General features: G+C 33.0%; 1 protein-coding gene across 1 annotated transcript in view; it reads left to right on the top strand.

Annotated features, from left to right (window-relative positions):
- Positions 1–15,668, top strand: part of slc30a6 (solute carrier family 30 member 6) — a 91,519-nt gene extending 75,851 nt beyond the window's left edge. Inside the window, exons 13-15 of the mRNA XM_061967895.1 lie at positions 12,382–12,429; positions 12,497–12,565; positions 14,402–15,668. Of these exons, the coding sequence (XP_061823879.1) occupies positions 12,382–12,429; positions 12,497–12,565; positions 14,402–14,941 (657 nt within the window). The 3' untranslated portion in view covers positions 14,942–15,668. The remainder of the gene's footprint in view (positions 1–12,381; positions 12,430–12,496; positions 12,566–14,401) is intronic.
- The last annotated feature ends 7,380 nt before the right edge of the window (positions 15,669–23,048 follow it).

The following is a 23,048-nucleotide window of genomic DNA, read 5'->3' as shown; positions in this document are numbered from 1 at the left end:
CTTATATACCTGCCTATGTAGTGACATATTTACTTATATACCTGCCTATGTAGTGACATATTTACATCATGACTTGGTGACATATTTACTTATATACCTGCCTATGTAGTGACATATTTACTTATATACCTGCCTACGTAGTGACATATTTACTTATATACCTTCCTATGTAGTGACATATTTACTTATATACCTGCCTACATAGTGACATATTTACATCATTACTTGGTGACATATTTACTTATATACCTGCCTACGTAGTGACATATTTACATCATGACTTGGTGACATATTTACTTATATACCTTCCTATGTAGTGACATATTTACTTATATACCTGCCTACGTAATGACATATTTACATCATTACTTAGTGACATATTTACTTATATACCTGCCTATGTAGTGACATATTTACTTATATACCTGCCTACATAATGACATATTTACATCATGACTTAGTGACATATTTACTTATATACCTGTCTACGTAGTGTCATATTTACATCATGACTTGGTGACATATTTACTTATATGCCTGCCTACGTAATGACATATTTACATCATTACTTAGTGACATATTTACTTATATACCTGCCTATGTAGTGACATATTTACTTATATACCTGCCTACGTAGTGACATATTTACATCATTACTTGGTGACATATTTACTTATATACCTTCCTATGTAGTGACATATTTACTTATATGCCTGCCCACGTAATGACATATTTACATCATTACTTAGTGACATATTTACTTATATACCTGCCTACGTAGTGACATATTTACTTATATACCTGCCTACGTAATGACATATTTACATCATTACTTAGTGACATATTTACTTATATACCTGCCTATGTAGTGACATATTTACTTATATACCTGCCTACGTAGTGACATATTTACATCATGACTTGGTGACATATTTACTTATATACCTGTCTACGTAGTGTCATATTTACATCATGACTTGGTGACATATTTACTTATACACCTTCCTATGTAGTGACATATTTACTTATATGCCTGCCCACGTAATGATATATTTACATCATTACTTAGTGACATATTTACTTATATACCTGCCTATGTAGTGACATATTTACTTATATACCTGCCTATGTAGTGACATATTTACATCATGACTTGGTGACATATTTACTTATATACCTGCCTATGTAGTGACATATTTACTTATATACCTGCCTACGTAGTGACATATTTACATCATTACTTGGTGACATATTTACTTATACACCTGTCTACGTAGTGACATATTTACATCATGACTTGGTGACATATTTACTTATATACCTTCCTATGTAGTGACATATTTACTTATATGCCTGCCTACGTAATGACATATTTACATCATTACTTAGTGACATATTTACTTATATACCTGCCTATGTAGTGACATATTTACTTATATACCTGCCTACGTAGTGACATATTTACATCATGACTTGGTGACATATTTACTTATATACCTGTCTACGTAGTGTCATATTTACATCATGACTTGGTGACATATTTACTTATATACCTTCCTATGTAGTGACATATTTACTTATATGCCTGCCCACGTAATGATATATTTACATCATTACTTAGTGACATATTTACTTATATACCTGCCTATGTAGTGACATATTTACTTATATACCTGCCTATGTAGTGACATATTTACATCATGACTTGGTGACATATTTACTTATATACCTGCCTATGTAGTGACATATTTACTTATATACCTGCCTACGTAGTGACATATTTACTTATATACCTTCCTATGTAGTGACATATTTACTTATATACCTGCCTACATAGTGACATATTTACATCATTACTTGGTGACATATTTACTTATATACCTGCCTACGTAGTGACATATTTACATCATGACTTGGTGACATATTTACTTATATACCTTCCTATGTAGTGACATATTTACTTATATACCTGCCTACGTAATGACATATTTACATCATTACTTAGTGACATATTTACTTATATACCTGCCTATGTAGTGACATATTTACTTATATACCTGCCTACATAATGACATATTTACATCATGACTTAGTGACATATTTACTTATATACCTGTCTACGTAGTGTCATATTTACATCATGACTTGGTGACATATTTACTTATATGCCTGCCTACGTAATGACATATTTACATCATTACTTAGTGACATATTTACTTATATACCTGCCTATGTAGTGACATATTTACTTATATACCTGCCTACGTAGTGACATATTTACATCATTACTTGGTGACATATTTACTTATATACCTTCCTATGTAGTGACATATTTACTTATATGCCTGCCCACGTAATGACATATTTACATCATTACTTAGTGACATATTTACTTATATACCTGCCTACGTAGTGACATATTTACTTATATACCTTCCTATGTAGTGACATATTTACTTATATACCTGCCTACATAGTGACATATTTACATCATTACTTGGTGACATATTTACTTATATGCCTGCCTACGTAGTGACATATTTACATCATGACTTGGTGACATATTTACTTATATACCTTCCTATGTAGTGACATATTTACTTATATACCTGCCTACATAATGACATATTTACATCATTACTTAGTGACATATTTACTTATATACCTGCCTACGTAGTGACATATTTACTTATATACCTGCCTACGTAGTGACATATTTACATCATTACTTAGTGACATATTTACTTATATACCTGCCTACGTAGTGACATATTTACATCATTACTTAGTGACATATTTACTTATATACCTGCCTACGTAGTGACATATTTACATCATTACTTAGTGACATATTTACTTATATATATATATATATATATATATATAAGTTGGGTTATATATTATATATAACCCAGCATGAGACTTTAAACTGTTTTTAGCTTTTAACTTTTTTAACTGTTTTTAACTTTTAAACTGTTTTTATCTAACAAACTGTTCTTAGGGTAATTTATATTTGCTTTTTAAATGTGTATTTTTATTTCTGTTTTAAATGTTATTTTTTTAGTCTGTCCTTTGCCTCCATTTCTTTGTGGTGTACAGCCCTTTGTTTTTCAACTGTGCTTGTCTTAAAAGGGCTTTATAAATAAAGTTGGTATGGTATGGTATGGTATATACCTGCCTACGTAGTGACATATTTACTTATATACCTGCCTACGTAGTGACATATTTACATCATTACTTGGTGACATATTTACTTATATACCTGCCTACGTAGTGACATATTTACTTATATACCTTCCTACGTAGTGACATATTTACATCATTACTTGGTGACATATTTACTTATATACCTGCCTACGTAGTGACATATTTACATCATTACTTGGTGACATATTTACTTATATACCTGCCTATGTAGTGACATATTTACATCATTACTTGGTGACATATTTACTTATATACCTGCCTACGTAGTGACATATTTACATCATTACTTGGTGACATATTTACTTATATACCTGCCTACGTAGTGACATATTTACATCATTACTTAGTGACATATTTACATCATGACTTGGTGACATATTTACTTATATACCTGCCTACGTAGTGACATATTTACATCATTACTTAGTGACACATTTACTTATATACCTGCCTACGTAGTGACATATTTACATCATTACTTGGTGACATATTTACTTATATACCTGCCTACGTAGTGACATATTTACATCATGACTTGGTGACATATTTACTTATATACCTGCCTACGTAGTGACATATTTACATCATTACTTAGTGACACATTTACTTATATACCTGCCTACGTAGTGACATATTTACATCATTACTTGGTGACATATTTACTTATATACCTGCCTACGTAGTGACATATTTACATCATGACTTGGTGACATATTTACTTATATACCTTCCTATGTAGTGACATATTTACTTATATACCTGCCTACGTAATGACATATTTACATCATTACTTAGTGACATATTTACTTATATACCTGCCTATGTAGTGACATATTTACTTATATACCTGCCTACGTAGTGACATATTTACATCATGACTTGGTGACATATTTACTTATATACCTGTCTACGTAGTGTCATATTTACATCATGACTTGGTGACATATTTACTTATACACCTTCCTATGTAGTGACATATTTACTTATATGCCTGCCCACGTAATGATATATTTACATCATTACTTAGTGACATATTTACTTATATACCTGCCTATGTAGTGACATATTTACTTATATACCTGCCTATGTAGTGACATATTTACATCATGACTTGGTGACATATTTACTTATATACCTGCCTATGTAGTGACATATTTACTTATATACCTGCCTACGTAGTGACATATTTACATCATTACTTGGTGACATATTTACTTATATACCTGTCTACGTAGTGTCATATTTACATCATGACTTGGTGACATATTTACTTATATGCCTGCCTACGTAATGACATATTTACATCATTACTTAGTGACATATTTACTTATATACCTGCCTATGTAGTGACATATTTACTTATATACCTGCCTACGTAGTGACATATTTACATCATTACTTGGTGACATATTTACTTATATACCTTCCTATGTAGTGACATATTTACTTATATGCCTGCCCACGTAATGACATATTTACATCATTACTTAGTGACATATTTACTTATATACCTGCCTACGTAGTGACATATTTACTTATATACCTGCCTACGTAATGACATATTTACATCATTACTTAGTGACATATTTACTTATATACCTGCCTATGTAGTGACATATTTACTTATATACCTGCCTACGTAGTGACATATTTACATCATGACTTGGTGACATATTTACTTATATACCTGTCTACGTAGTGTCATATTTACATCATGACTTGGTGACATATTTACTTATACACCTTCCTATGTAGTGACATATTTACTTATATGCCTGCCCACGTAATGATATATTTACATCATTACTTAGTGACATATTTACTTATATACCTGCCTATGTAGTGACATATTTACTTATATACCTGCCTATGTAGTGACATATTTACATCATGACTTGGTGACATATTTACTTATATACCTGCCTATGTAGTGACATATTTACTTATATACCTGCCTACGTAGTGACATATTTACATCATTACTTGGTGACATATTTACTTATACACCTGTCTACGTAGTGACATATTTACATCATGACTTGGTGACATATTTACTTATATACCTTCCTATGTAGTGACATATTTACTTATATGCCTGCCTACGTAATGACATATTTACATCATTACTTAGTGACATATTTACTTATATACCTGCCTATGTAGTGACATATTTACTTATATACCTGCCTACGTAGTGACATATTTACATCATGACTTGGTGACATATTTACTTATATACCTGTCTACGTAGTGTCATATTTACATCATGACTTGGTGACATATTTACTTATATACCTTCCTATGTAGTGACATATTTACTTATATGCCTGCCCACGTAATGATATATTTACATCATTACTTAGTGACATATTTACTTATATACCTGCCTATGTAGTGACATATTTACTTATATACCTGCCTATGTAGTGACATATTTACATCATGACTTGGTGACATATTTACTTATATACCTGCCTATGTAGTGACATATTTACTTATATACCTGCCTACGTAGTGACATATTTACTTATATACCTTCCTATGTAGTGACATATTTACTTATATACCTGCCTACATAGTGACATATTTACATCATTACTTGGTGACATATTTACTTATATACCTGCCTACGTAGTGACATATTTACATCATGACTTGGTGACATATTTACTTATATACCTTCCTATGTAGTGACATATTTACTTATATACCTGCCTACGTAATGACATATTTACATCATTACTTAGTGACATATTTACTTATATACCTGCCTATGTAGTGACATATTTACTTATATACCTGCCTACATAATGACATATTTACATCATGACTTAGTGACATATTTACTTATATACCTGTCTACGTAGTGTCATATTTACATCATGACTTGGTGACATATTTACTTATATGCCTGCCTACGTAATGACATATTTACATCATTACTTAGTGACATATTTACTTATATACCTGCCTATGTAGTGACATATTTACTTATATACCTGCCTACGTAGTGACATATTTACATCATTACTTGGTGACATATTTACTTATATACCTTCCTATGTAGTGACATATTTACTTATATGCCTGCCCACGTAATGACATATTTACATCATTACTTAGTGACATATTTACTTATATACCTGCCTACGTAGTGACATATTTACTTATATACCTTCCTATGTAGTGACATATTTACTTATATACCTGCCTACATAGTGACATATTTACATCATTACTTGGTGACATATTTACTTATATGCCTGCCTACGTAGTGACATATTTACATCATGACTTGGTGACATATTTACTTATATACCTTCCTATGTAGTGACATATTTACTTATATACCTGCCTACATAATGACATATTTACATCATTACTTAGTGACATATTTACTTATATACCTGCCTACGTAGTGACATATTTACTTATATACCTGCCTACGTAGTGACATATTTACATCATTACTTAGTGACATATTTACTTATATATATATATATATATATATATATAAGTTGGGTTATATATATTATATATAACCCAGCATGAGACTTTAAACTGTTTTTAGCTTTTAACTTTTTTAACTGTTTTTAACTTTTAAACTGTTTTTATCTAACAAACTGTTCTTAGGGTAATTTATATTTGCTTTTTAAATGTGTATTTTTATTTCTGTTTTAAATGTTATTTTTTTAGTCTGTCCTTTGCCTCCATTTCTTTGTGGTGTACAGCCCTTTGTTTTTCAACTGTGCTTGTCTTAAAAGGGCTTTATAAATAAAGTTGGTATGGTATGGTATGGTATATACCTGCCTACGTAGTGACATATTTACTTATATACCTGCCTACGTAGTGACATATTTACATCATGACTTGGTGACATATTTACTTATATACCTGCCTACGTAGTGACATATTTACTTATATACCTTCCTATGTAGTGACATATTTACTTATATACCTGCCTACATAGTGACATATTTACATCATTACTTGGTGACATATTTACTTATATACCTGCCTACGTAGTGACATATTTACATCATGACTTGGTGACATATTTACTTATATACCTTCCTATGTAGTGACATATTTACTTATATACCTGCCTACGTAATGACATATTTACATCATTACTTAGTGACATATTTACTTATATACCTGCCTATGTAGTGACATATTTACTTATATACCTGCCTACGTAGTGACATATTTACATCATGACTTGGTGACATATTTACTTATATACCTGTCTACGTAGTGTCATATTTACATCATGACTTGGTGACATATTTACTTATACACCTTCCTATGTAGTGACATATTTACTTATATGCCTGCCCACGTAATGATATATTTACATCATTACTTAGTGACATATTTACTTATATACCTGCCTATGTAGTGACATATTTACTTATATACCTGCCTATGTAGTGACATATTTACATCATGACTTGGTGACATATTTACTTATATACCTGCCTATGTAGTGACATATTTACTTATATACCTGCCTACGTAGTGACATATTTACATCATTACTTGGTGACATATTTACTTATATACCTGTCTACGTAGTGTCATATTTACATCATGACTTGGTGACATATTTACTTATATGCCTGCCTACGTAATGACATATTTACATCATTACTTAGTGACATATTTACTTATATACCTGCCTATGTAGTGACATATTTACTTATATACCTGCCTACGTAGTGACATATTTACATCATTACTTGGTGACATATTTACTTATATACCTTCCTATGTAGTGACATATTTACTTATATGCCTGCCCACGTAATGACATATTTACATCATTACTTAGTGACATATTTACTTATATACCTGCCTACGTAGTGACATATTTACTTATATACCTGCCTACGTAATGACATATTTACATCATTACTTAGTGACATATTTACTTATATACCTGCCTATGTAGTGACATATTTACTTATATACCTGCCTACGTAGTGACATATTTACATCATGACTTGGTGACATATTTACTTATATACCTGTCTACGTAGTGTCATATTTACATCATGACTTGGTGACATATTTACTTATACACCTTCCTATGTAGTGACATATTTACTTATATGCCTGCCCACGTAATGATATATTTACATCATTACTTAGTGACATATTTACTTATATACCTGCCTATGTAGTGACATATTTACTTATATACCTGCCTATGTAGTGACATATTTACATCATGACTTGGTGACATATTTACTTATATACCTGCCTATGTAGTGACATATTTACTTATATACCTGCCTACGTAGTGACATATTTACATCATTACTTGGTGACATATTTACTTATACACCTGTCTACGTAGTGACATATTTACATCATGACTTGGTGACATATTTACTTATATACCTTCCTATGTAGTGACATATTTACTTATATGCCTGCCTACGTAATGACATATTTACATCATTACTTAGTGACATATTTACTTATATACCTGCCTATGTAGTGACATATTTACTTATATACCTGCCTACGTAGTGACATATTTACATCATGACTTGGTGACATATTTACTTATATACCTGTCTACGTAGTGTCATATTTACATCATGACTTGGTGACATATTTACTTATATACCTTCCTATGTAGTGACATATTTACTTATATGCCTGCCCACGTAATGATATATTTACATCATTACTTAGTGACATATTTACTTATATACCTGCCTATGTAGTGACATATTTACTTATATACCTGCCTATGTAGTGACATATTTACATCATGACTTGGTGACATATTTACTTATATACCTGCCTATGTAGTGACATATTTACTTATATACCTGCCTACGTAGTGACATATTTACTTATATACCTTCCTATGTAGTGACATATTTACTTATATACCTGCCTACATAGTGACATATTTACATCATTACTTGGTGACATATTTACTTATATACCTGCCTACGTAGTGACATATTTACATCATGACTTGGTGACATATTTACTTATATACCTTCCTATGTAGTGACATATTTACTTATATACCTGCCTACGTAATGACATATTTACATCATTACTTAGTGACATATTTACTTATATACCTGCCTATGTAGTGACATATTTACTTATATACCTGCCTACATAATGACATATTTACATCATGACTTAGTGACATATTTACTTATATACCTGTCTACGTAGTGTCATATTTACATCATGACTTGGTGACATATTTACTTATATGCCTGCCTACGTAATGACATATTTACATCATTACTTAGTGACATATTTACTTATATACCTGCCTATGTAGTGACATATTTACTTATATACCTGCCTACGTAGTGACATATTTACATCATTACTTGGTGACATATTTACTTATATACCTTCCTATGTAGTGACATATTTACTTATATGCCTGCCCACGTAATGACATATTTACATCATTACTTAGTGACATATTTACTTATATACCTGCCTACGTAGTGACATATTTACTTATATACCTTCCTATGTAGTGACATATTTACTTATATACCTGCCTACATAGTGACATATTTACATCATTACTTGGTGACATATTTACTTATATGCCTGCCTACGTAGTGACATATTTACATCATGACTTGGTGACATATTTACTTATATACCTTCCTATGTAGTGACATATTTACTTATATACCTGCCTACATAATGACATATTTACATCATTACTTAGTGACATATTTACTTATATACCTGCCTACGTAGTGACATATTTACTTATATACCTGCCTACGTAGTGACATATTTACATCATTACTTAGTGACATATTTACTTATATACCTGCCTACGTAGTGACATATTTACATCATTACTTAGTGACATATTTACTTATATACCTGCCTACGTAGTGACATATTTACATCATTACTTAGTGACATATTTACTTATATATATATATATATATATATATAAGTTGGGTTATATATTATATATAACCCAGCATGAGACTTTAAACTGTTTTTAGCTTTTAACTTTTTTAACTGTTTTTAACTTTTAAACTGTTTTTATCTAACAAACTGTTCTTAGGGTAATTTATATTTGCTTTTTAAATGTGTATTTTTATTTCTGTTTTAAATGTTATTTTTTTAGTCTGTCCTTTGCCTCCATTTCTTTGTGGTGTACAGCCCTTTGTTTTTCAACTGTGCTTGTCTTAAAAGGGCTTTATAAATAAAGTTGGTATGGTATGGTATGGTATATACCTGCCTACGTAGTGACATATTTACTTATATACCTGCCTACGTAGTGACATATTTACATCATGACTTGGTGACATATTTACTTATATACCTGCCTACGTAGTGACATATTTACTTATATACCTGCCTACGTAGTGACATATTTACATCATTACTTGGTGACATATTTACTTATATACCTGCCTACGTAGTGACATATTTACTTATATACCTTCCTACGTAGTGACATATTTACATCATTACTTGGTGACATATTTACTTATATACCTGCCTACGTAGTGACATATTTACATCATTACTTGGTGACATATTTACTTATATACCTGCCTATGTAGTGACATATTTACATCATTACTTGGTGACATATTTACTTATATACCTGCCTACGTAGTGACATATTTACATCATTACTTGGTGACATATTTACTTATATACCTGCCTACGTAGTGACATATTTACATCATTACTTAGTGACATATTTACATCATGACTTGGTGACATATTTACTTATATACCTGCCTACGTAGTGACATATTTACATCATTACTTAGTGACACATTTACTTATATACCTGCCTACGTAGTGACATATTTACATCATTACTTGGTGACATATTTACTTATATACCTGCCTACGTAGTGACATATTTACATCATGACTTGGTGACATATTTACTTATATACCTGCCTACGTAGTGACATATTTACATCATTACTTAGTGACACATTTACTTATATACCTGCCTACGTAGTGACATATTTACATCATTACTTGGTGACATATTTACTTATATACCTGCCTATGTAGTGACATATTTACATCATTACTTGGTGACATATTTACTTATATACCTGCCTACGTAGTGACATATTTACATCATTACTTGGTGACATATTTACTTATATACCTGCCTACGTAGTGACATATTTACATCATTACTTGGTGACATATTTACTTATATACCTGCCTACGTAGTGACATATTTACATCATTACTTAGTGACATATTTACATCATGACTTGGTGACATATTTACTTATATACCTGCCTACGTAGTGACATATTTACATCATTACTTAGTGACACATTTACTTATATACCTGCCTACGTAGTGACATATTTACATCATTACTTGGTGACATATTTACTTATATACCTGCCTACGTAGTGACATATTTACATCATGACTTGGTGACATATTTACTTATATACCTGCCTACGTAGTGACATATTTACATCATGACTTGGTGACATATTTACTTATATACCTGCCTACGTAGTGACATATTTACATCATTACTTGGTGACATATTTACTTATATACCTGCCTACGTAGTGACATATTTACTTATATACCTGCCTATGTAGCGACATATTTACATCATGACTTAGTGACATATTTACATCATTGCTTAGTGACATATTTACATGATGACTTGGTGACATATTTACTTATATACCTGCCTACGTAGTGACATATTTACATCATTACTTAGTGACACATTTACTTATATACCTGCCTACGTAGTGACATATTTACATCATTACTTAGTGACATATTTACATCATGACTTGGTGACATATTTACTTATATACCTGCCTACGTAGTGACATATTTACATCATTACTTGGTGACATATTTACTTATATACCTGCCTACGTAGTGACATATTTACTTATATACCTGCCTATGTAGCGACATATTTACATCATGACTTAGTGACATATTTACTTATATACCTGCCTACATAGTGACATATTTACATCATGACTTGGTGACATATTTACATGAATGACTGACATGAAACAATAGCATTTAGGTACAAACTGTATGTCAGTTATTCTATTTACTTATTTCGCTACATTCTTAGCACACAACTTTATCACTTCCTGTATGTTTGCTGATCATGTGACTCTGCAGACCACGCCCTCTCACGTCATTGGCCAGTTGGACAAGTTGCTGCGAGAGGTGAGTGTTTTTCATGAGGTGTCATGCGTGTGTCCATTGGCTAACGGTTGTCTGTGTGTCCAATCAGGTATCCACGTTGGACGGCGTGCTGGAAGTTCGCAATGAGCACTTTTGGACGGTCGGCTTTGGATCGCTGGTACTTTCTTCGTCTTCTTCCACCTCCTCTTCCTCTCCTGCTGTCTCACTTTGCTTCTACAGTTCTTCTTTTGGCTTTTAACTTTGTGCACTACCTCTACTGGCCTGTAGGTGGACCACACCCTCGTCTAGATCATCTGTGTGTGTGCGTGTTTGTACTTGTGTGTGTGTGTGTGTGTGTGTGTGTGTGTGTGTGTGTGTGTGTGTGTGTGATTTGTGGCTGATGGTAGTGCACATACATGAGTGTTGCTTGTTGGCCAACTGCTAACAGAGCAGCTGTCCAAACCTATTTGACCCCCCCTGGGAGTGTGTGTGTGTGTGTGTGTGTGTGTGTGTGTGTGTGTGTGTGTGTGTGTGTGTGTGTGTGTGTGTGTGTGTGTGTGTGTGTGTGTGTGTGTGTGTGTGTGTGTGTGTGTGTGTGTGTGTGTGTGTGTGTGTGTGTGTGTGTGCGTGTGTGCGGAAGGATAAAGGGAAGGCTGAGATTTGAGAAGAATCGTGGACATTGACGATTTTTAAGAACATCTTGTTGAAAAGATTCATTGTAGTTCAGTAACAACTTAGACAACATGTATGTATGTATATATATTTATATATTGGTATATATATATGTATGTGTATATACCGTATGTATTTGTATACATATATTTATATGTGTATAAATGTATATATGTGTATACATTTGTATATATGTACCGGGTATGTGTATATGTGTATAAATGTATATATCTATATACAGTATGTATGTATATATATCTATACATTTATATACATATGTATATATATGTGTATATATATCCATACATTTATATACATATGTATATATATAGATTTATACATGCATGTGTATATATGTGTATTATGTGTATATTTATATATATATATATGTATATATACTAATGCATATATGTATGTGCACACATGTATATATATATATATATGTCTCTATACATCTATGTATATTTATTAATGCATATATATGTGTATGTGTGTGCGTATATATATATATATATATATATATATATAAGCGGTGTGTACATCTCTACCTAAAATGGCGATCTGATATGAATCTGGATACACGGGTTATGATTAGGGCTGCAACTAACGATTAATTTGATAATCGATTAATCTGTCGATTATTACTTCGATTAATCGATTAATAATCGGATAAAAGAGACAAACTACATTTCTATTTTTTCCCGTATTTTATTGGGGAAAAAACAGCATACTGGCACCATACTTATTTTGATTATTGTTTCTCAGCTGTTTGTACATGTTGCAGTTTATAAATAAAGGTTTATAAAAAATAAAAACTATTTAAAAAAAATTAATAAATAAATAAAATAAAATTGCCTCTGTGCATGCACATAGCATAGATCCAACGAATTGATGACTAAATTAATCGCCAACTATTTTTTATAATTGATTTTAATCGATTTAATCGATTAGTTGTTGCAGCCCTAATATATACACACACACACACACACACACGCACACACACACATATGTATATATATATGTGTCTATATATTTATGTATATGTGTACTGTGTATGTATGTATGTGTATATATATATGTATATATATATATGTATATATATATATATATATATATGTGTTTATATATATATATATATATATGTATGTGTATATATATATATGTATGTATATATATATATATGTATGTATATATATATATATATATATATATATATATATGTATGTATATATATATATATATATATATATATATATTCCATTTTGTATTAATCATGATTAATGGCAGCTGACGACTCACATGTAGCATGGCTGATGCTAAATCCAATATCTGCCCCTTTCAGGCAGGCTCCGCCCACGTTCGTATCCGCCGCGACGCCAACGAGCAGCTGGTCCTGGCTCACGTCACCAACCGCCTTCTTCCTCTGGTGTCCACGCTGAGCGTGCAGATCTTTAAGGACGACTGGAGCAGACCGCTCCTCACCGCCTCGTCCGTCTCGCCCGCCGGCGCCGCCGAAGCCTACGGCGCCCTCTCCGCTTCCACGGCGCCCTCGTCCCTCACGTCGCCGGGAGGCGAGCTGGATCGGCTGACGTCTACGCCCTCCAAGCCCAGCAGTCCTCCTCCGGAGTTCTCCTTCAACACGCCCGGCAGGAACATGCAGGCCGTCACACTTCCTGCGGCGGGCCGACACGCGCATCACGGGCCTTACTCCTACCCCGCCATGCTGAGTCACGCCTTAGTCCGGCCTGGAGACGCCCTGGGTCTCGGCGTGCCGGGATTGGGTGCGGGGTACGGAGCGGATGTGGGCGGGGCCAGGATGGCGTGGTCTCAGAACTACAGAACTTTGGGCGGCACGTCTCAGTACAGACCGTACCGACCCTGACTGGACCAACATGGACTTCTAGCTCCTCCAAAGAGACCACGCAGCATCTTTACACGCCATTCCTTTTTTTTTAACGCCTTCTTGTCATATCGGCGAGGGGGCGGGGCCAAGATTCTCTTTTTTTATTTAGTCTGAAACTTTATTCAACGGTGTTTCCAGAAGGTGCAACAGAAAAAGTGCTGACTCCGCCCCCTCAAGCCAAAGTGTTGTGCTGTGATGTCCTCACGTTGTCACGGCAACAAGGATGTCGTCATTGACGACCTTCATCGAGCGAGCAAGTTTTCACGTGTTTTGGACGGCGACTGGAGAAGCGATGGCCGGGCGTCGCCACGTGCGATGAGGTCATCGCTTTGTGACAACGCCTCGTTTGAAAATTAAAAACAATCTTTTTCCAGCTCACTTTCTTCTTCTCTTTTCTTGTCTGGAAAGTCCAGTTGACTCTGAAGGTGTAGGGAGGTGCTTTTGCCAGCAGGGGGCATCCACACCTCTAAGACTTTTATTTTGAAACGTCCAGTGAGTTGGGGATTATTTCTAAACGCTCATGTCCATGTTGTCAAGGGTTGCCATGGAAACGTCACAATCAACTACTGTGTAGCAACGTGATGATATCACAATGACATCGTCATGTATCGGAGAGAAGCATCGTCCTCTGCAGTGGACATTTTTGTATTTAAAGAATGTTGATTCTGAGGAGATGAACTGATTATTAAACTTTTAATCACGCTAATATTTACTGACTTCTTGACTTCATATCAGGAATATTTTCTGAGTGATGATTCATCAAATGTCTTTCATGTCACTCAAAGACTTCTTTTTAACGACTTATTTTAACTACTTATTTTTAATAACTTTTTAACAACTTATTTTTAATAACTTCTTCATGACTTATTTTTAATAATTTATTTTTAACAAAGTATTTTTAATAACTTATTTTTTACAACTTCTTTTTAATAACTTCTTAACATATATATGTATATATATATATATATACACACATATATGTATATATATATATATATATATATACACATATATATATATATATATGTATATACATATATATGTGTATATATATATGCATGTATATATACATATATGTATATATATATGCATGTATATATGTTTATATATACATATGTATATATATATACATATGTGTGTATATTTTATATATATATGTATATACTATGTGTGTATATATATGTTATATATATAATATATACATATGTATTATATATATATATATATATCTCCATCATTCATATATACTGTATATATATAATAGATATGTATATATACACACATATATGATATATATATGTGTGTATATAAATATATATAGACATAGGTACAGTGGGGCAAAAAAGTATTTAGTCAGCCACCGATTGTGCAAGTTCTCCCACTTAAAATGATGACAGAGGTCTGTAATTTTCATCATAGATACACTTCAACTGTGAGAGACAGAATGTGGGAAAAAAATCCAGGAATTCACATTGTAGGAATTTTAAATAATGTATTTGTATATTATAGTGGAAAATAAGTATTTGGTCACTTCAAACAAGGAAGATCTCTGGCTCTCACAGACCTGTAACTTCTTCTTTAAGAAGCTCTTCTGTCCTCCACTCGTTACCTGTATTAATTAATAAACCTGTTTGAACTCGTTATCTGTATAAAAGACACCTGTCCACAGCCTCAAACAGTCAGACTCCAAACTCCACTATGGCCAAGACCAAAGAGCTGTTGAAGGACACCAGGAAAAGAATTGCAGACCTGCACCAGACTGTGAAGAGTGAATCTACAATAGGCAAGCAGCTTGGTGTGAAAAAATCAACTGTGGGAGCAATTATCAGAAAATGGAAGACATACAAGACCACTGATAATCTCCCTCGATCTGGGTCTCCACGCAAGATCTCATCCCGTGGGGTCAAAATAATCATGAGAACGGTGTGCAAAAATCCCAGAACCACACGGGGGGACCTAGTGAATGACCTGCATAGAGCTGGGACCAAAGTAACAAAGGTTACCATCAGTAACACACTACGCCGACAGGGAATCAAATCCTGCGGTGCCAGACATGTCCCCCTGCTTAAGCCAGTGCATGTCCAGGCCCGTCGGAAGTTTGCGAGAGAGTACATGGATGGTACAGCAGAGGATTGGGAGAATGTCATGTGGTCAGATGAAACCAAAATAGAACTTTTTGGTATAAACTCAACTCGTCGTGTTTGGAGGAAGAAGAATACTGAGTTGCATCCCAAGAACACCATACCTACTGTGAGGGACGGCGTGGCGCAGTGGGAGAATGGCCGTGCGCGACCCGAGGGTCCCTGGTTCAATCCCCACCTAGTACCAACCTCGTCATGTCCGTTGTGTCCTGAGCAAGACACTTCACCCTTGCTCCTGATGGGTGCTGGTTAGCGCCTTGCATGGCAGCTCCCTCCATCAGTGTGTGAATGTGTGTGTGAATGGGTAAATGTGGAAGTAGTGTCAAAGCGCTTTGAGTACCTTGAAGGTAGAAAAGCGCTATACAAGTACAACCCACCCATAGTGAAGCATGGGGGTGGAAACATCATGCTTTGGGGCTGTTTTTCTGCTAAGGGGACAGGCCGACTGATCCGTGTTAAGGAAAGAATGAACGGGGCCATGTATCGTGAGATTTTGAGCCAAAACCTCTTTCCATCGGTGAGAGCTTTGAAGATGAAACGTGGCTGGGTCTTCCAGCATGACAATGATCCCAAACACACCGCCCGGGCAACGAAGGAGTGGCTCCGTAAGAAGCATTTGAAAGTCCTGGAGTGGCCTAGCCAGTCTCCAGACCTCAACCCCATAGAAAATCTGTGGAGGGAGTTGAAAGTCCGTGTTGCTCGGCGACAGCCCCAAAACATCACTGCTCTCGAGAAGATCTGCATGGAGGAATGGGTCAAAATACCAGCTACTGTGTGTGCAAACCTGGTAAAGACCTATAGTAATCATTTGACCTCTGTTATTGCCAACAAAGGTTATATTACAAAGTATTGAGTTGAATTTTTGTTATTGACCAAATACTTATTTTCCACCATAATTTACAAATAAATTCTTTAAAAATCCTACAATGTGAATTCCAAGATTTTTTTTTCACATTCTGTCTCTCACAGTTGAAGTGTACCTATGATGAAAATTACAGACCTCTGTCATCATTTTAAGTGGGAGAACTTGCACAATTGCTGGCTGACTAAATACTTTTTTGCCCCACTGTATATATATATATATATATATATATATATATATATATATATATATATATATACACACACACACACACACACATTATATATATATTATATAATTATATATATATATGTGTATATATATATATATATATATATATGTGTGTGTGTATGTATATATATATATATATATATATATATATATATATATATATATATATATATATATATATATGTTATCTGCTTGTGTCAGAGCCACGTCATTACGTCAGGTGTCCACAGGGGGCGGTGTAACATTTGTTATACAAGCACAGGTGTTGGGAATTTACAAGTCGAGATGAGATTTATGGTTCTTTCAAGGGACTCGAGTCTTGAAGAGCCGTTCCTTGCAAAGAATCGTTCAAAAGACTGGCTCGTTATTATAGTTCGTTTTTTCAAAAGTAAAAATTACCTTAAAAACGTGAATACAATTGCTGCAATGTTTTCTTTGACTCTGACTCGCATTTTTTCATGCACATTTAAAAAAACTGCGGTTCTCATCGTTCAAAAGAGTCGGTTCGTTCACAAAGGTCACATCTCTATTAGGAATCAGGAGTGGTTTTTTTTGTGTTTTTTTTAAACCTCTCGAGTTCCAGCAGCAGTCGTTTGAGTCTCTCATGTTTTCTTTTCTAACATTTCACTTTGTTAAAATGGGAAGCTCACCCAAACTGGACAACATGGTTAAGGTCTACGTACCACACCCAGGTTCTACAGGAAGACCATTAAAAACGAGTAGAAACCTCCATCTTCTGGAAAAGAGAAGAAGAGGAAGGGATCGATCACCTGGATTTATTGAGAGAAGGACACAAGTCAACATTTGGTGGACGTTAAGGACACCTTTTTGGGCAACTCTTGTGAAAAATTGCCGTGCTCCACCTGCAGTTTATTCCAGGTACACCATACTTGCCAACCTTGAGACCTCCGATTTCGGGAGGTGGGGGGTGGGGGCGTGGTCGGGGTGGGGCGGGGCGTGGTTGAGGGCGTGGTTAAGAGGGGAGGAGTATATTGACAGCTAGAATTCACCAAGTCAAGTATTTCATATATATATATATGAAATACTTGACTTGGTGAATATATATATATATATATATATATATATATATATATATATATATATATATATATATATATATATATATATATATATATATATATATATATATATTTATTTATACATATATCTCTACATCCTGAAAATATGCAAACAAAACTGTGTTTAGATAATTGATACTTCAAACTTGCATAAATAAATATTAAGGAATATAACATAACTTGGCTTCTGAGAGCTTCAAAATGTAATGAATAAAATGCTAAAGTTGTTGATAAACAAGCAATTATTTTAATAATTAAATATGGTCATTTTAAATGAATTATTATGATAATTTAAAATTAATTATTTCAAATATATTTATTTTAATGTATAATTCTAATGCCTGGATGTAATAAGGAGTCAGAAAAAATACAATTAATTTTGATGTTTTTAGCAAAATATAGTAAAAATGTATTTAGTTGTTTTTTTTAAAATTAATAAATATATTTATTTGTAGGTAAGATAAACATAATAATACAATTTATCTCCAGTCTGGATGATTTATTTCTTGTCACCCAGTTGTAAAAAAGGCTGTCCTCACTCAGGTCCGCATGGAGCTGGAGGGGGCGTGGCCTCCAGCTCCGGCTGAAAATCGGGAGATTTTCGGGAGAATATTTGTCCCGGGAGGTTTTCGGGAGAGGCGCTGAAATTCGGGAGTCCCCCGGAAAATTCGGGAGGGTTGGCAAGTATGAGGTACACGTCCACCATCCATCCATGTCAGGGGTGTCAAACTCAAATACAGAGTGGGCCAAAATGTAAAACTGAACAAAGCCGCGGGCCAAGGTTGGACAAATTAACCTTTTAATAGGGACCCAAACAAGTTTTGCATTGAATATTGAACAAGCAAGGCTTATATAACTTTATAGTGACATGCAAAATCCAGTTTCAAATAATAATAATAATTAAAAAATATCAATGGCATATCAAATACAATTTAAATAAAAATGTAATGCCTCTTTTCTATTTGCAGCCTTCTGAGATAAATATCAACATGAACTTTTTCCACAGGCTAATAAATTTGAAAATAAAATAATGAATAAACCAACCATTCAGGACTTTAAACTTGCTCAGTTTGCAACACACTGATCTAATCTGATGTGCCCAAGCCAGATACCTGCCATCTTTTCTTGGATGCTAGTGCATTAATGTCGGGGCTCAGGCTTTGAGCTGAGGCAACCTTCATTATCCAACGAAGGTGTTCATCAGTCATTATATCTCATTTTCCACAGTCTTGGGGGCGTGCCTTAAAGGCACTGCTTTTAACGTCCTCTACGAGCTGTCGTCACGTCCGCTTTTAATCCCTTCTAACAACGTGCCGGACCAGTCACAAGATATATGCGTCTTCTGTACGCACACATCAATGTCAATCAATCAATGTTTATTTATATAGCCCTAAATCACAAGTGTCTCAAAGGGCTCCATACGCGAATGCAACGCATACTTGATCAACAGCGATACAGTTTACACTGAGATTGGCCGTATAAACAACTTTAACACTGTTGCAAATATGCGCCACACTGTGAATCCACACCAAACAAGAATGACAAACACATTTCGGGAGAACATCCGCACCGTAACACAACATAAACACAACAGAACAAATACCCAGAACCCTTTGCAGCACTAACTCTTCCGGGACGCTATAATATACACCCCCCCGCCCCCCCCCCCCCCCCCACACACACACCTTGTAGCGTCCCGAAAAAGTTAGTGCTGCAAAGGGTTGTGGGTATTTGTTCTGTTGTGTTTATGTTGTGTTACTGTGCGGATGTTCTCCCGAAATGTGCTTGTCATTCTTGTGTGGTGTGGGTTCACAGTGTGGCGCATATTTCTAACATTACTTAGATGTTAACTACCGTTTTATTAATATTACTACATATTAAGTACTGTTATTATCACTAGTATTAATTTATCACTACTATTAATTGTTAACTACTGTTTTATTAATATTACTATATGTTAAGTACTGTTATTATCACTAGTATTAATTTATCACTACTATTAATTGTTAACTACTGTTTTATTAATATTACTATATGTTAAGCACTGTTATTATCACTAGTATTAATTTATCACTACTATTAATTGTTAACTACTGTTTTATAATATTACTATATGTTAAGTACTGTTATTATCACTAGTATTAATTTATCACTACTATTAATTGTTAACTACTGTTTTATAATATTACTATATGTTAAGTACTGTTATTATCACTAGTATTAATTTATCACTACTATTAATTGTTAACTACTGTTTTATTAATATTACTACATGTTAAGTACTGTTATCATCACTAGTATTAATTTATCACTACTATTAGTTGTTAACTACTGTTTTATTAATATTACTTAGATGTTAACTACTCTTTTATTAATATTACTACATATTAAGTACTGTTATTATCACTTGTATTAATTCATCACTACTATTAGTTGTTAACTACTGTTTTATTAATATTACTTAGATCTTAACTACTGTTTTATTAATATTTCTACATGTTAAGCACTGTTATTATCACTAGTATTAATGTATCACTACTATTAGTTGTTAACTAGTCTTTTATTAATATTACTACATATTAAGTACTGTTATTATCACTAGTATTAATGTATCACTACTATTAGTTGTTAACTACTCTTTTATTAATATTACTACATATTAAGTACTGTTATTATCACTAGTATTAATTTATCACTACTATTAATTTTTAACTACTGTTTTATAATATTACTATATGTTAAGTACTGTTATTATCACTAGTATTAATTTATCACTACTATTAATTGTTAACTACTGTTTTATTAATATTACTATATGTTAAGTACTGTTATTATCACTAGTATTAATTTATCACTACTATTAATTGTTAACTACTGTTTTATTAATATTACTATATGTTAAGTACTGTTATTATCACTAGTATTAATTTATCACTACTATTAATTGTTAACTACTGTTTTATTAATATTTATACATGTTAAGTACTGTTATTCTCACTAGTATTAATTTATCAGTACTATTAGTTGTTAACTACTGTTTTATTAATATTACTTAGATGTTAACTACTCTTTTATTAATATTACTACATATTAAGTACTGTTATTATTACTTGTATTAATTCATCACTACTATTAGTTGTTAACTACTGTTTTATTAATATTACTTAGATGTTAACTACTGTTTTATTAATATTTCTACATGTTAAGCACTGTTATTATCATCAGTAGTATTAATGTATCACTACTATTAGTTGTTAACTACTCTTTTATTAATATTACTACATATTAAGTACTGTTATTATCACTAGTATTAATTGTTAACTACTGTTTTATTAATATTACTACATGTTAAGTACTGTTATTATCACTAGTATTAATTTATCACTACTATTAATTGTTAACTACTGTTTTATTAATATTACTACATGTTAAGTACTGTTATTATCACTAGTATTAATTTATCACTACTATTAATTGTTAACTACTGTTTTATTAATATTACTACATGTTAGGTACTGTTATTATCACTAGTATTAATCTATCACTATTATTAATTGTTAACTACTGTTTTATTATTATTACATGTTAAGTACTGTTATTACTACTACGACTAGTACTTCATTACTACTATTATTTTATAACTGCTGTTTTATTACCCTTATTAATTATTAGCTACCATGTTATTACTACTACATTAGTCGTTAATTACTGTTAAATTACTACAGCTACTTGTTAACGACCATATTAGTACTACAACTAGTCCCTTATTACCG

Source organism: Nerophis lumbriciformis, linkage group LG02, assembly GCF_033978685.3.
Source record: "Nerophis lumbriciformis linkage group LG02, RoL_Nlum_v2.1, whole genome shotgun sequence".
NCBI classification, from domain to species: Eukaryota; Metazoa; Chordata; class Actinopteri; order Syngnathiformes; family Syngnathidae; genus Nerophis; species Nerophis lumbriciformis.
Note: the sequence above shows the minus strand (reverse complement) of the source record. Positions and strands in the feature narration are given on the sequence as shown.